This window comes from Aptenodytes patagonicus, chromosome 3 (assembly GCF_965638725.1).
Source record: "Aptenodytes patagonicus chromosome 3, bAptPat1.pri.cur, whole genome shotgun sequence".
In the NCBI taxonomy this organism is placed as follows: Eukaryota; Metazoa; Chordata; class Aves; order Sphenisciformes; family Spheniscidae; genus Aptenodytes; species Aptenodytes patagonicus.
Genome location: NC_134951.1, coordinates 42,745,764 through 42,761,734, shown reverse-complemented (window position 1 = coordinate 42,761,734; position 15,971 = coordinate 42,745,764). Strand labels below are relative to the sequence as shown.

The following is a 15,971-nucleotide window of genomic DNA, read 5'->3' as shown; positions in this document are numbered from 1 at the left end:
TTTTCATCTGCATGTGAGATCTTGTTTGCTTGGTAGACCAGCCACCTAATTGCTAATGTGAATAAAGGCTGTGGGATCAGACTCTTGTGTGATCGGTAAACAGTTTTCCTGATCATGCTTTCTATTGTTGAAACATATTTTCTTTTTTTTTTTTTTAATCTTCCTTGTGGTTTAGACTGTGTTGCAGCAGGTGTTGAAAGATGGCTCAGAGTATGGAGTAAAAAGTGAACTTTTCTCTACAGTGCCTAGACAAAAGGCAGTGATTGAGTTCAGGTAAGCGCGTGTGATGAGTCCTTTGAGCAAATTGCCTTGCCTGCTGATTGATATTTTGCCGATTGATATTCATTGCTGTAATGTATGAAGCCTATGAAATTAAACCATATTTACAGTATTATATTCAGCTGTATTTGATACTCCGTTATATTTGCCAAGTAGAATGTAAGTTATATTTAGGGAATTGAGGCTTTTTCCTAGAATATATTTTTGGTATTTAAAGAGTTCACGCCTCACACTGCCCTCCGCTAAGAATATTCTCATTTAGTGCATAATAGGATTCAGTTTTTAAGTCGGCTTATTTATTTTGTTATCAAGAAACATGATCTGAATTTTCAGCCACTAACCCATTTCTTTTTTCACCTTAACACCTTCCTCCCTGACTTGCTAAAGCAGCCAGGCATTTGTCTTGCTAAATCTTCTGAATTGCTGGCCCCAAAATTTCTGTCCAGTGCAATTTTGTTTACGGTCACCTGCTCATGGAATGAAAAGTGGCTGGCTCAGATCTCTTTATGTATAAATATTTTTGTTCACTTATATTTCCTCTGTAGGCTTCCATAGTCATGGAAAGTAAGCACTTGGCTTTAATTTGGAGGGTGAATTTTCATAGCTGAACTTCCATTTTATTATCGGGGCAAACAGTTGTGGGTATAGGGGTTTTTTTTGGGGGGGGGCATTGTTGGTGGAAGAAGATGTGATTTTAGTTACTGATTCTTGTACACAAGGTCCCCTGTCCTGGTATCAGATTTATCTCTAATAAAGGTATGAGGAGAATGATCCATATGTCCAAAACATGTAAAAAGTGAGAAGGTAGTGTAAGTCCTTTGTCACTAGTGTAGTTGGGTTTTGGGGGGGTTCTTTGTTGTGGGTTTTTTTGTGGTTTCTTTTTCCCTGTAACATTGGCTGTTAACTGATACTGGAGGAAAAGCTGGTTGGATAGGAAGATTTGCTATCCAGAACAGAAGCTCATCAGGGAATTTTAAGGGAAAATTGAAAATGGTGGGTTTATTTCAGTTCTTCTGCTATATGCATGAGTTGAATTCTTCTGACTTGGTGATCTGGGAGTCTTGTACACTGAACAAACATTATTTGTGAAAATTTGTTACAGCTCCCCTAATATCGCCAAAAAGTTTCACATAGGACATTTGCGTTCCACAATAGTAGGTAAGTATGCATTTAACTGTGTCCTAAAAGGGCTTCTTTGTCTTCCTGCTTCACTTGACAGGGCAACACTGCTAACCTTTCACTCTTCTAGTGGAGTGGCCGTGTCAGGCTCGACTTGCTAATTAAAAACCTTTCGCTCATTATGCAGTGAAGAAAAGAGCATCGTGTGTTGCTGGAAGATTTATTAAGTCACATGTAATATAGTTTTATGACTCTGAACATTAAATGAAGTAGTTTAAAATTGTTCTACAGAGACACCCAGGGCAGTTTTCATTGAGGTGTTATGAGAGTCCTTTGAATTTTAAATTTCCAATTTGCACTGGACTGCAGAGCAGTCAGATAGTTATGTCTTGGTGGCTGTCTTGCAAAAAGCTTGCTTTTATATGTTAATTACTTTATGCCAGTATTACTAACACAGTTGCCGTAATTTGTAATGGAATAATTAATAAGTTTATTGTGCAGTACTCTAGTGGCGTATGGAAAACATTATTTCTCCCTCCTCTCACAATAAAAACTTATTAGCAGAAGATCCTACAGCATCTGTGCAGCTAATAATGTATTAGTTTTTAATTATATTTAATGTATCATGTATAATTATTAATTACATAAAGTTAATAATACTGCCTTTTCATGGACTGATAGTTGAGTGAAATTACATATTTTGTGCTCTTTAGATTCCATTTCTGGATGCTTTGCTATAGAAAAAAAAACACTTTCAAAAATAGTTCTGTAGATCTGTGTTTGTCCAATAGTAAGTGAATGAATTGACTACAGAGAATGGAACTGAAAGTCATTGCAAGCTATAATATTGTGTTATAATAACAGAAGAAGAGAAAGTTTTCTGCATCCTTTTACATCAGTGTTGTAATTAAAAGTTACCCTTGAAGCACAGGAAAATAGAGGAAGGGATGGAGGTATTTCTTCTTTCTAATTCTATGGTTGTAGCTAAGCTCAGGAGAAAGATGAAGGGTTTTTGTTGTAATTACAGTTAGAACCAAGATATGCTTATGTGATATGGTAAGTTTGGAGCATATCAGACACATGTTGTGTTAAGTGCAGAGCTCACTACTGCTCCGGCAGTATATAGAGATTCAGGACTTGATGTTCTCTATTTAATGACACAGTTAACAGAAGCTTGTGAATTTTGAGTACTTGCTTAACCTCCTGGTATGAGGTTGCCTGACTGTAATGGGAATTATGTATACTGCCACATATTTGTGAGAATACAAGAAGACTTTAAAAAGTGTTTTTCATGTTCATATACTCTGCAGTGTGTGCATGCACATACACGTGTATGTTTTTATCACTGTTGTATGAGACACTTGACGGCACCATTCAAATGCACGGCCTTTCTTTTGCTGCTCAGAATACTATTGCTTTCAGTTATGAAGTACTTTAGCAAATTCTGTGGAGTAGTTCATCTGATTGCTTTTCCTCTTCATTTTGAATACAAATCATACAAAAACAGAAAACTGTTTTGTTGGGATGAGAGACTACCTACAACTGAATATAATACCAATTTTGTTTCCTTACCAGGGAATTTTATAGCAAATCTCAAAGTTGCACTGGGACATGAAGTAATACGAATAAATTACCTTGGTGACTGGGGCATGCAGTTTGGTATGTTTTAATATTTGTTTCTCCTGTTCCCTTTTCTACTGTATAATATGGTCTAGGTTTCCAGCTTCAGTTTTTGCAGGCCCATTGGATTCACTCTGGGCTCATAAAGGGTAATATTGTGTTTCCATGCATGTAATGTGTAATTAATCTCCTTAAAATATTAACAAAACAATCCAGACTGATTCATCAGCAGTATGACCTGTATAGGTCATACTGTACAAGAAATAACAGGAGGAAATTTACCCAACAGTCCCTCAGTAGCTCCTCTCTCAGATTATGTATGTGTAATTTGGGCTTTATTTTTAAAGGGCAGTATAAATATTTTCTGAGTGTGCTAGTTATACCTTTTGAGCTCTCATAGCTGAAGAGACTTCTGTTGCTGCCTCCAGACCAAATGCGTACATATTACCATAGCTGTTGCATGTCTACTGTGATACTGTCTTACTTATTCAGATTTTACATGTGTAACAGTTGTGGAAGAGTAAATTTGCCACACCTGTACGCACAACAATAGAATAATTGTAACAAAATGTATATTTTATATTTGGTTGTCTTTGTGCGTGTTGTGGCATTTTCTTTATCTGTTCTTTTGTTCCCTCTGGAAACTAGTTCATTATTCATAGAGCATAATTAACTTCCACAGCAACTGCATTTTGGCAGGTTGAGGCCTGAAGAGTTTGTATCTTTAAAGATATCCCAACACTTCCCCCAAAATAGTAAGTTTCCCTTTAAAATGTAGCAAAAGAGAGGTGTGTAGTAGAGAATGTGCAAGTGTATAGGCCCTAGAAGACTATCAAACTTGCATGCATGTGCGTTTGCATGCACACACATACACACTCCTACCTCTTCTGAAATGTCCGTCAGACAAGTGAGGACTGAAAAATCCTCTCATATGAGGCCTAGCATGGCTTGATATTTATTTCCTGACCAGAGGTCATTTACGTCTGATTGCTGGATTTGTAAATATCCCTCTTATACAGCAGTTGACCCATGCATAGGATTCACAACTTTGTTGATTTCTGTTGTTAATCTTGCATTTTAAATTGATCCATATTCTCCTCCCCTTTTCTAATTTTCCCCCAAAAGCTGTTTCTGATGTATTTTTAGGCATTTAAAAAAAAGGCAGTCATGCCCACTTCCTCATTCTTGAAAGCTGCTACACCTGTGAAAACTACAAAACTCCCCCACATTTTTTGCAGTAGGTTCTGAAAACAGTGTCCATGTATTTATTTTTAAGTGGCAAACACAAAGTGCAATTTTTATTAGGCAGTCACTTTTGCTCATTCCAGCCCTTATGCTGCCCCCTTCAGTTTCGCTGGTACCGCTGTTTATGGGGACAGCAATGCATCAATTTTATGAACAGAGCTGGGTTAAAAACTTAGCGTAAATACCCTACTTCTACTCCATTTATGTACTCAGATTCAGCAGTGTAGATAACGTAGCTAAAATGTATTCAGTTCTACCCATTCTCCTTCTAGAGTAAATTCCTGGGTTGTAGACAGTTGAGTAAAACATTCTTATGACTGTGAGAGCAGTAATAGAATATTTTTTTTTCCTTTGTTAAATTATTTCCTCTGCAGCTCGTCTTTCCTGACCCTGTTTCTGATCAAACAGTAGTTTATAGCAGAGCTTTGCTTCGCTTAGGATTTGTTTCATAGGAATTGAATACAGAATGCGTTCACCTTCAGTAAATTCCATCATTATGTATTTCATTCATTTTTGCCCCTTAGACAAAATTTTATCACTATGCTATTGTATAATGAATGTGGCAATGACAATTAAGCATGAAATGCAGTGTGGTTAAAGGGCTTCTCAGCTGACCTCATTCACTCTGTCTTTGAAGATACTAAATTGTACTCCTAAGTCTGAATATCAGGAATTTTATGTATTTTAATACAAAGTTTCCTGAAGGTATAAAGATCACAATGCCTCTTACTTACATGTGTACCTGTTGTCCAGCACACAACTGTTAGAATCATGCTTTTGACCTAGTAGTTCCAACTGTTTCTTTCCAAATGGGTGCTCCCCTCTTTGTCTGGGCTGGCTCAGCTCAAATATATGACAGGTTTTATAACAACTAATATAGTCATGCTTCACAAAATTACAGCATAGGAATATTATTGTAATGGTCCTTTCCAAGAAGCAGTGCTATAATTAACAATCTGTCAGCATTTCTTTTACAACTGCTGTTGTCAGAAGCTTTAAAACATAGTAATTGAAAACATATTTTGCTGAAACATGCAGAGAAGTCCTCAACCTCTAGGCAGTTTTGGGGCAGGTTTCTTAAGGTAACAAAGCTTATGCAGTCACACTGTCTGTCCATCTGTCTTCCTGTCACTCTGCTCCTAATAAATTTTGAACCCATTGGCCAACTTCAGCCAGATCTGACAAAGAAAAATGTTTCCAAGAGAACAAATGTCTTTTGGTATTGTGACAGTTGGCAGCTGAGTAGGGATAGAAATACAATGTAGTGCCCTCTGGGAGAGAAAGTTAACTTCTGTGTTTAGCCTGCCGGCTAACCAGTCAGCACATCTAAGTCAGAATCAGTCCCAACACATGCTGCGTTTGGCCAATAATTGATGAGTGTAACAAGGGCTGGGGATAGTTAGGGGAAGAGAGAAACGTGTGGAAGGATGCGTTTGGGTTGAATAAAAACTGGCACTCTTGCCGGGGGTTGGAGTATGAAGCCAGCATTGAAAAGTGGAATGTGTAGGTACACTAGTATCTAGGAGAGATCATTAGGAAATCAAGCTCTGATTGCTCATAAAACAAGCTGCCCTTGAAGAAACTCCCTTTCAATTGGATTAGACTCATTTTATTTCCTAAACCCTAACCTGTTTTTCTTACCTAAATCTGCTACGGCTTCTATCGCACTCAGTGTTTCCAAGAGGGAAGTTCTTGAGACAGTGCTCTTTGTTTAGTTGCAGAGGGCTTTTCAAAGGGATACCTGCATACCTATTCCTCAGATGCTGTCTTCACATCAGTCCTAGTCCTTGTCAGCTCAGAGGAATGAGATGGCCTTAAAGGCAGCCTCAGAAAATCTAAGAGGCTTCAGAGTTAATATTGCTAGATTACTGAATGAGTTAATGGGCTCTTCTGATTTAGACAATAGGATTGGGATCTGGCTGTTGCCCTTTCAGATGGCTTTCGGAAAGTGCAGAAGCCAAGTCGGATATGTGAAAAAAGCTGCATATTCTCAGCATGCAGCAAAAGTTCCCTTGGAAATAATGCATGAGTGGTATGTGGAATACCATATTGTGTCCCAGCTTCTATTGTCCTTGAAATGATAATACTGTTACGGGAGGAAGCAAAACAAGGAGTTTCGAGCATGTTCTGTTGCTGGACAGTTTCCACTGTGTGGCTTCTCGGTTACACCTGGTTGCTGTGTAAAAGATAATTTTCTCTTCAAGTCCAGAAACACAAATTCCATTTATGAGGAATTGAAAAATCAACATAATATTTCTTACTAGTTTCTAGCTATTATAGTTTTGTTTTTTTTCATGCAGTGGAATAATAGGTTATGCTTTTGGCTTGTTTTTGTAGCATACACCATTATATTGTTTAAAAATGTAAGGCATTTCTTTTATTACATACAATGTTAACACTAGACTTGCTTATGAAAACAACTTAATCAACAAAAGAATATAGTCTGGGCTGTTGTCTAACTCTGTATTTAATTGTTATTCAAGGCTTATTGGCTGTTGGTTTCCAACGCTTTGGCAACAAAGACAAGCTAAAATCCAGTCCTTTACAACACCTTTTTGAGGTAAGTTCGCAGAAGATCAACTAGGGACTTCAGAGGACAGTCCATTTAAGTAGCTGTCAATTTTGTACAGAATGGTATGTCCGCAGGGTCACGATGAGACTCATGTTGGATTTAAACTACCTTGCTTGAAGGACCAGTGCTAGCCTGGGCCACGGCGGCAAAGACAGTTTTCACTAGGCAATGGCAGCAGAAACAGGTTTCATTAGGCTGAAAAATATGCCCCATAAGGGAGGTAATCATATGGATACTTAGGTTGCATTGATTGCTGCTACCACCACAGCCGGCTTGACCGATCCCAACTATCTTAACTGGGCATAGGTGACCACTGAGCTCACTGTAGTAACTGCAGTGGAAATGGTGTCTCGCATCTAATACTGTAGTATGTTGATTACCAAAGTTGTGAAAAGAAGTGGCATGTATGGTGTAAAAATCCTCTTGTTGGTAGTATTTTTAGAATAAGTAATATTTAATTTATATTGCTCAATACACGATTCACTATGGTTGGGGAAAAGGATCTTTAAAGTGTTTTGTATCTAATATGGAGCCTTAGCATAGATAGGTAAGGAGGACTTACTACAGGACTAATACGGTTTTGGTTGTTGGTTTGCTTCATTCAAATATGCCTAATATGATCTGAGTTAGTATTTATTTCTTCCTCTTTATCAGTTCCTATGTCACTCTTTTTTTCATACAATGCAATGAGCAAAAAAAGGTTTTCATCAATCTTTTGATACTTGTAAGTGATCTTTGGTTGACAGCTGTGCTGGGTGTAACACGCATGCGATACGTGAGGGAAAGTGACTTATGTACTTACCGCACAAATCTGACAACCATAAGGATAGGTGGACAAAATTTTCTGAATGGCTAATGTTCAAGCCCTCATCCTTTAAAAAGAAAGATCTCGCGTGTTAATGGGGCTTTGTCAGGGTTCTTGTGTGGCACTGTCAAGTGTCCTCTTATTACAAAGCTGAGCTGTGCTTCACCCTCTGAGCTGGATATGGGAACTATTGCTAATGCCGGTGTTCGGACAGTATGCCACAGGATAACTTTCGCATAAATCTGTTCACTGGCAAAGGAATAAACTGTTTGAATATTTGGGTACTCTACAGCTGAATACATATTAGGCAGATTGTTTATGTGGCAGAGTAGCTCCTTCTGAGTTTGCCAGCTTCTTTGACATAGATAAATTTTGTTTGCTTGTTCCCTCATCCTTGAGGCCTGCTCAATAAAATTGATACGTTCTCAACATGGAGGTGTTTTAGAGCTGTAGGACTGATTTAAAGAGATGACAAGAAGTAGTCATATTCTTGTGGTTGTGCATTGCTGCATATTATTTAATTTTATTTATAATTTCAGTCCATTCTTAGGATTTAAGTTTCGAATACTTGAATTTTGCACTAAAGCTTTGAAATACCATCTATTGCAGTAGCATGTAGGCTTTATGACCTTAAAAAAATTACCTTCAAGTGTAGAGAACAGTATTCAGTCAAGCTGCAAAAGGTTCTAAAACAGTAGTTGTTTGAGACCAAATTAGTTTCTCAAATATATCTAATTTTTAACTGTTTGTTCAGCTGTATTCCTGGTTTATATCAAAAACTGAGACGTGTTTCAAAGTGGTGTTTTTTCTGCTGTTGTGCAAAACTAATCTTTCCTATAGTTCATTTAAAAAGAAAATTTCCATAGCACAATTTCTATATAAATAAATGTATAGACAAATGTACCTTTCTAAACCTCTTTGCACTCTCCATTTTGGTCAAGAATCAAATGCAAATATGCCTTCTGCATTATTTTTGCTTTATAACATCAAAGATTGGTGGAGTGGAATGTGTGAAGCTACTGATGGGGGAGGGGGAACATTGTTCTTGGAAAGGGTTGAATTTTCCCTCTACTTCAAATTTCTTTTTTGTGGCAGAACTAAGCAAACATTAATCTTTGAGGTTTGTCAGCAGTACTGCCTGTTAAAATCTCTAAAAATCTTGGGACATAAAAGGAAGGGGAAAAGTTCGAGAGTTCTGCTGTGGAAGTTTTTTTTTTTTTAATAGGCGGAACCCATTTGAGCAAGGTGTTGTTGGCAAACTCCTTGTCTGAACATTGCAGGAGTGAAGTTTTTATAATTATTTATTTTTTATCAAGATCACAATGATTTATATCACAATATAAAACTCCCTTATAAAGATTTAAAAGTTAAACAGCGTTTAATTTTTCAGTGTACATACATAGTGTAACCACTACTTAGTTTAATTATTTTTATGTAGTACTTTACTTTTTAAAAACTTTTCCATGGGCTTTCAAAATGCTACGTATGGAAAGCAAGGAATCGTTGTCTGGGCAAATATTTGGCCTTTGGATATAAAGGAATATGTTATCATAGAATAGAATCATAGAATATCTCAAGTTGGAAGGGACCCATAAGGATCATCGAGTCCAGCTCCCTGCTCCTTGCAGGACTACCTAAAACTAAACCATATGACTAAGAGCATCATCCAGACACTCCTTGAACTCTGATAGGCTTGGTGCCATGACCACTTCCCTGGGGAGCCTGTTCCAGTGACTGACCACTCTCTCAGTGAAGGACCTTCTCCTAACGTCCAATCTGAACTTCCCCTGATGCAGCTTGATTCTATTTCCTCGTGTCCTGTCACTGGTTGCCAGAGAGAGGAGATCAGCACCTCCCCCTCTGCTGCCCCCCGCCCCCCCCCCCACCTTGAGGAAGTTGCAGACTGCGATGAGGTCACCCCTCAGCCTACTCTTTTCCAAGCTAGAGAGCCAAATTTGTTGTACATAGGTAAAGTTGGCTAATATAAGAGTTGTAATGCTTTTAGCAAACTGACAGTGCTTATGTGTGTGTCTAGTCAGATGTTGACATTCGTATGCTTGACTTCAGTCACAGAGAGACAGCATGTATTGGTATGGGTGCATAGTACTATAAGTAAGTGGCTTTTGGATCAGAACTGGGGTTTTGGGGGTTTTTGAGCTTGTAAAAGATCCGAGTCTTACCAACTTTGTGGTCCTCTGAAGAAAAGTCTCTGGTTTAAAAGTCTGTGATGGTTTCCCTTTCATGCATAAATTAGTTCTTCCATATTCTGCTGCTGCAGTTTGTTTCAAGGTTATGAAGAGGATGATAGCGACAGCAGTAAGGAATTATGACTGTAGTCTTGTTTCAAGATAAGCTGCACGTTTTCCTATTGAAGTTTGGACTACTCATTCATCCTTTAAATAGGAAATGTGTTCCTTTAACGTGGCTTTAAAACTTTAACATTACAAATGTAATCTTTAAATGTATTTGTATTGTTCTTGTAGAACTTTGCTCTGCTTATTTTTATTGGAGGAGAGGATTATACTTCTTCAACATTTTCAGTGCCATTATATTTTAGGTGTATGTGCAGATTAACAAAGCGGCAGAAGATGAAAACACAAAAAAGCTGGCTAAGGATTTCTTTAGAAAACTGGAGGAACATGACGAGCAGCCATTGTCACTTTGGAAACAATTTAGAGACTTCAGTATTGAGGAATACATCCGAATTTATAAGGTACAAATCATCCACTGCTGCTTCTGTGTTGTTGGTAAAATGATCTCTTTTCTATTTGTTGCTCCATCAATCTAATTGACAGTGCACAGCACCTTTTCATCCAAGAGACTGCCAAGCAGTGAACTGACTTAGGAACAGAGGTTGCTGTAATATTGTCAATTCATTGCCTTTCCAGTAAACTTTACAGTGTTGTGGGGACGATGTTTCTAAATATGCCAGGTTATGCCCCATTCTGTTTGGAAAAAGCATGGTAGTTGATTTAACATCCAGGCAGACCGTCACTTTAGTTGCTGACAGCCTAGATACATTTTGTTTAATGGAGTCCATGTAATTGACCCTTTGACTAATTCTCCCTTCTCACAAGCCCTGAAACTAGGAGTATGGTGCTAGGCAACAAAGCAAATCAGTGTTAGATAAATACGGCTCAGTTTTGCTTTATCTTTGAAGTCAGCAACAACCCACTAAATTTAACAGTTTCCATGTAATAAATTTTATTAGGAGATAACTCTGTTTCACACTTCTCATCTAATGTTATAATGCAGAGCTGTGTATGTTGCATGTTAAATTGAGTGTAAGTAATCATAGCAGCAGGAGTTTACAATAGTAATCAGTGCATAAGTTACCTGCAGGTTGAGTTGAGCTAATATACAGCCATCTGTTGCATACTGTAATCTCAAGAATGGAGCCTGTGTCTGCTGTTTCGTGGGAGATGTTTTTGCCGCTGACCACAAAATGAGTCTTATGAATTTGGGAAACAGAAGTGAGATACGCCTTCTGTCACTGAATCCAGTCTCTTGGTATTAATACTATGTAATCTTACTCAAGAGTCCGTCTGAAAACCAGCTAGTGTTTTTCTTTCCCACATTCTTGCAATGAAATTCTGGAATGGGTGTCCAGTTTTGATGGGCTTAGACGTTTTTTTCTAACTCGCAGCTCCAGAGAATTTGTGACTCATTTTATACCACTTCCTTCTAGTATTATTCTTTACTTAAAATTGTGCTTTTCCATCTCCTTTCTCTTAATGTATTTGTAGAAATTGGTCATGTCTTCTTTCATCCTTGATTGCAAAGTTAAGAGAAGTGGCCTGCCCCTTCCTTAATAATCCCGATAACGTGGCTGTGCTTTAATTTCTTCCCTGAAACATACAACTGGATTCATGCGAAGTACTCTAAGTTAAGATCTCCTAAGTGAGACACGGCCTTGATAATTCTAGTGGAAAGTTGACCTGTTAGGGTAAGTGGGTATTGGACTGTGTATGCAGCTTCATCATGATGGTCACTCATCATTGATCACATGATGACTGGTACAGCTAGATCTTTCTCTCCCAATTCCTTTTCAAACTAATAAGTATCGAGCTGATGGACTGTCAGCTTTGTTGTCCTCAGTTAAAAACCTTGTCTTTTGTACTATTACATTTCACCCAGTTTTGACAGTTAAGGTCATCCTATCTCTCCTAGGTGTACCCTCAGCCTTCCTAGTAATGGTGATTTCTGTGTGCTCAGCAGTGTTTGTGAGCAGCTCCTGCTTTTTTTTATTTCTTTTAGCATCCTTTTAAAATAGGATTGGTTTCAAGTCTAGGTAACTTCTCTGCAGTCCACTGGTTTCGCGTCCAGCACAGCAACCTCAGATTTCTTGTACTAATTGCTCTCCAGTTTACTCCTAATTTCTCATGAACTTTATATCCAACACTGTATTAAACTCAGGGAGATTAATTTTAATGCAGAAATCAATTAAATCAAAATCCAAACAGCCTTTCCTTTGAACAATGAAGTGACATTTCCTGGAATAAAATTTATCTTTGGACTCTATTTGACCTGTGACACAGACCTATCATCTGACTTAATTTGAAGAAATGCTTAGCCTCAATCTAACAATGTTTCCCTTCTTTGATATTCTTGGAACTTTTCAGCGTCTAGGAGTGCACTTTGATGAATATTCTGGAGAATCATTTTACCAAGAGAAGTCCCAGGAAGTTCTAAAGATATTGGAGGATAAAGGACTCCTTCAGAAAACAGAGTATGAACTCATTATTCAATCTATTGGTGTAGTTTACTTAACAACTCAGTTGCATTTCAAGTGGAATATGATGAGTGAGGTGTGTACATCATCTAAAGGGAAGAGTTTTCTTTAGATGGTTTTGGTAGCTGTTCTAGTAGGCGGCCAACAGGATTTGTACGATCACAGCTAAAAATTAAGTTTGCCTTTTCTTGTTGCTAGCACAGAAGCCTGACCGTGACAAATTAGGTACAATGACAGTGTTCAATTCCTAGTGGCCTTTTAGGCTGTTAATTGGTTTGGTAGCTGCATGTGCCATTTAACGAGCAGAGTTAGGTGAGATCCTTGCCTTGATGTGCTGCCTGGCTGAACTGGGACAGAAGCTGTAGTCATGGAGTGCACCAGAATGTGGGCAGGTGGCTCCCTGGCATCAGCAGAGGTGACAACAAACTTGGAAGAACAGTCCTCAAAAAGACTTAAAGGATACAGTCATTCAAAGAAAAGGAGGAGATTGTCTAGAGTGACGGGGGTTCTATGGCAAGAGGCTTTCATTTTGGTTTTGACCTCTATCTTACCTGAACTTTACCTGTATTTTGGATCTGGCTTGCAGTTACTTCAGTGTTTTCTCTCAACTTACAGAAAAGGGACAGGAATTGTGGATCTTTCAGAAAAGAAAGACCTCTCATCGTTTTCCACCGTCATGCGTAGTGATGGGACATCACTTTATATAACAAGGCAAGTAAGCCCATCTGTGTTTCTTGCCGTTTATTTTGCCAGTAAACTTTTGTATGTGATTACATTTGTAACTGATAGTACAGATTTTGAAGCTTTTTATTTCTGGGATGGAACACCTTGCCAAATGAGTAATTGTAACTGGAACTAGCGATGTAACTATGATGGGATGAAAATGACTCAGGAAAAACAACTGCTTTTAAATACTTTTCCTCCCCTGAAGCAGTCTGTTAGTAAATCTCCTCTTTCCATAAATCAAAATACTTGCTCCAACTACTGACTTTGAAAACAAAGCTGAGATCTCTTCATCTAATAAACACTTGCCAAATAATGAAGGTTTTAGAAAGACCTTTGCTTAAAATGTTTATTGGCAGTGCGATGCAGAAAAAAATGGCTTGTTCAGCCATGTCTTCATTGACTCAGTGGACCACCAGCACTGTACCATCAATTTTATCACTGTTTTCCTGCCTTCTCATCAGTATCCTAAAATTCCTCTTGGGTATTTTAATATGGAAGCCTTAACAGCTTCTTTGTGCCAGTAATGTAAATAAATCAGATGTCTAGCCCTCAGGGTAAACTGTGTACGGCTTTTCAGGACAAGGGTATCAGAGAGATGCTGCAGTCAATCCTGCACATTAGGGAGCTGCTGAATCCTGTAGCCAGATAGAGGCCAGGCTGCCACAGGTCCCACCGGTAGCGAGGCTGAGCAGCTGTTCCCAGTAGGCACACAAACACACATGCATATATACACAGAGCCAACCAAACAGGGCAACACAGACAAAACCACTCAGCACTCAGGCAGCATGAACAGCTTAATTTTGTTCCCCTCTGGCTGATTAGGGTGAAGGTCTAATAGTGTGAAGCAATATACATGTATGTATGTGTGTGTATATATACACACACGTATGTATGTGTGTATATTATCTACATAAGTAATACACATATGTGTTATATGTATAGAGTATGTCTACACAATGTGGATCCCTCCAGCAGCTGTGCTTCAACACTCAGTCTGCCCATTAGCTGGCCCCTGGATCCCCAGGTCTCCCCACTTGCTGGCACCAGGGCATGCGAGCCCCCAAGGCCTGTAGCCCCACTCCAGTTGCTGGTACAGACACAGTGGATCCCTCTGGTAACTGGGCTTAGTGGTCCATCCAGCAGCTGGCCCTGGATCCTTACTCTCCCTTGTTGCCTCCTACATACAGACACACATACACAGGCAGGTCTCTCAGTTAACCCCCAGGCCCCATGGTCTCTCCGACAGTTGGCCTGGACCCCCTGATACCAACAGTACAGACTCCTCTGGGTGCCTCATCTTTGAAGACACACTAACCTGGCTCCCAGGGCACTTCACCTACTTGCTGGCTAGTTCAGCTTGATATTTGCTGTCAATCACATGTGGATGTGTGTGCCCACACTACAGTTGTTGGCAGCAGAGACTCCTTGGCCCTTGTAACCCATGGTCAGACTCCACTTGCTATCACTTAATTTCACTTAGCTCCAGTCCCTTCATTTGCTGGCACCACAGATGCATGGCCTATATGACCTGTAGTCCCCAACTCCAGTTGCTGATACTTAGACCTCCAAACACACATGCACACAGAAGAGAGACACCCTCACCCAGGAAAAGTTTGAAATGGAGTTTAATGCGAAGACAGGAGAGACTGTGCTGATCAGGTGCAGGGCACAACCAGACAAACATACTAACCAGCAATCGGTTTACAAGGCACCTGCCCCTTTTATCATCTCCCTCTCTTTTCCCATCTTTGGTTCCTCCCCTAAGCATCCCATAATAAGTCTTGTGCAATTGCAAAATGCTTTTCCCTTGCATCCCATGTCCCTTAGGCAGTAACCTCCCTCAGTCAGAAGGTGGTCCAGAGAGCTGCTCCTGGTGATCCCTGAGGTGGGTTTCAGAGTGGGATATGGGGCTGATGGCTCTCCTGTGACAACCCTGGGAGGGACTCGAGCAAGTTGTTTCTCTGTACTACTTTGTGTGTGTGAACATGAGCTTTTTATCGTATAATCTAACGGTGAGCACTGGGTTAGTTTTCCAGGAGAGGGTTGTTTCTCTCAAGTCTCCCAGTTGATTGATTTTCCCGGGAGGCAGAGACCAGATTTACTCTGTGCATAAGAACTGTTTCCTCAGTAATTTTCATAACTGGTGGCTTAAAAAAAACATTTCAAACACGTCATGAACAAAGTATACATGTCGTCTTTTTTGTGTAAGGCATACATGGATCCCCCTAATCTGGCAGTCCTCTTTCTTCCATAGGAGGAGATTATTTTCCCAAGAGGCAAATAATGAGGTATGTTTGAGTGAAAGTCCAAATAGTTTCTCATTATCTCTTTCAGAGATCTTGCTGCTGCTATAGACCGAATGAATAAGCATAGCTGGGATACTATGATTTATGTGGTAAGTAATTCTAGATTCACCAAACACTTTTGAGCTCGACTTTCACCAATAATCCAGGGGGCCTCTTGCTCCCAATATGACTTTGGCACATGGTATTCTTGGCAGTAGAATAGACGGCCTTACTGCCCAGCAACTGTGTCTCAATGTGGCAGTGTTTCTTGGTTCTGTTTCAGTTCATGACCCACAGAACAGTTGAAAAATCAGCTCTGGAGTTATTCTCTGTTTTAAAAATTCATTGCAATTCATTTTAAAGGGACTTGTACTCAATTGACATTGTATTTTCTATATAAATGTTGTAATTAATATTTAAACAAGTCAGAAAAGGCTGTTAGTGTTATAAGGGGTTGTAAAATGTTAATTTAGAAATTTAGAAATTAATGTTCTAAAATGAATCTAAGTCTCCTCTAAAGTCCTGATATCTTATCTGAAATGTAAATTTTTATGGCTTCGAACAGTGCCTCGGTTTCATGATGTAGAA

At 39.1% G+C, this 15,971-nt stretch overlaps 1 protein-coding gene across 3 annotated transcripts in view; it reads left to right on the top strand.

The window, feature by feature from the left end:
• Positions 1-15,971, top strand: part of RARS2 (arginyl-tRNA synthetase 2, mitochondrial) — a 41,510-nt gene that overhangs the window by 8,164 nt on the left and 17,375 nt on the right. For all 3 annotated transcript variants that reach the window (XM_076333196.1, XM_076333197.1, XM_076333198.1), the window contains 8 exons: positions 176-273; positions 1,382-1,437; positions 2,974-3,057; positions 6,747-6,823; positions 10,198-10,353; positions 12,263-12,369; positions 12,988-13,083; positions 15,433-15,493. In XM_076333196.1, the coding sequence (XP_076189311.1) occupies positions 176-273; positions 1,382-1,437; positions 2,974-3,057; positions 6,747-6,823; positions 10,198-10,353; positions 12,263-12,369; positions 12,988-13,083; positions 15,433-15,493 (735 nt within the window). The remainder of the gene's footprint in view (positions 1-175; positions 274-1,381; positions 1,438-2,973; positions 3,058-6,746; positions 6,824-10,197; positions 10,354-12,262; positions 12,370-12,987; positions 13,084-15,432; positions 15,494-15,971) is intronic.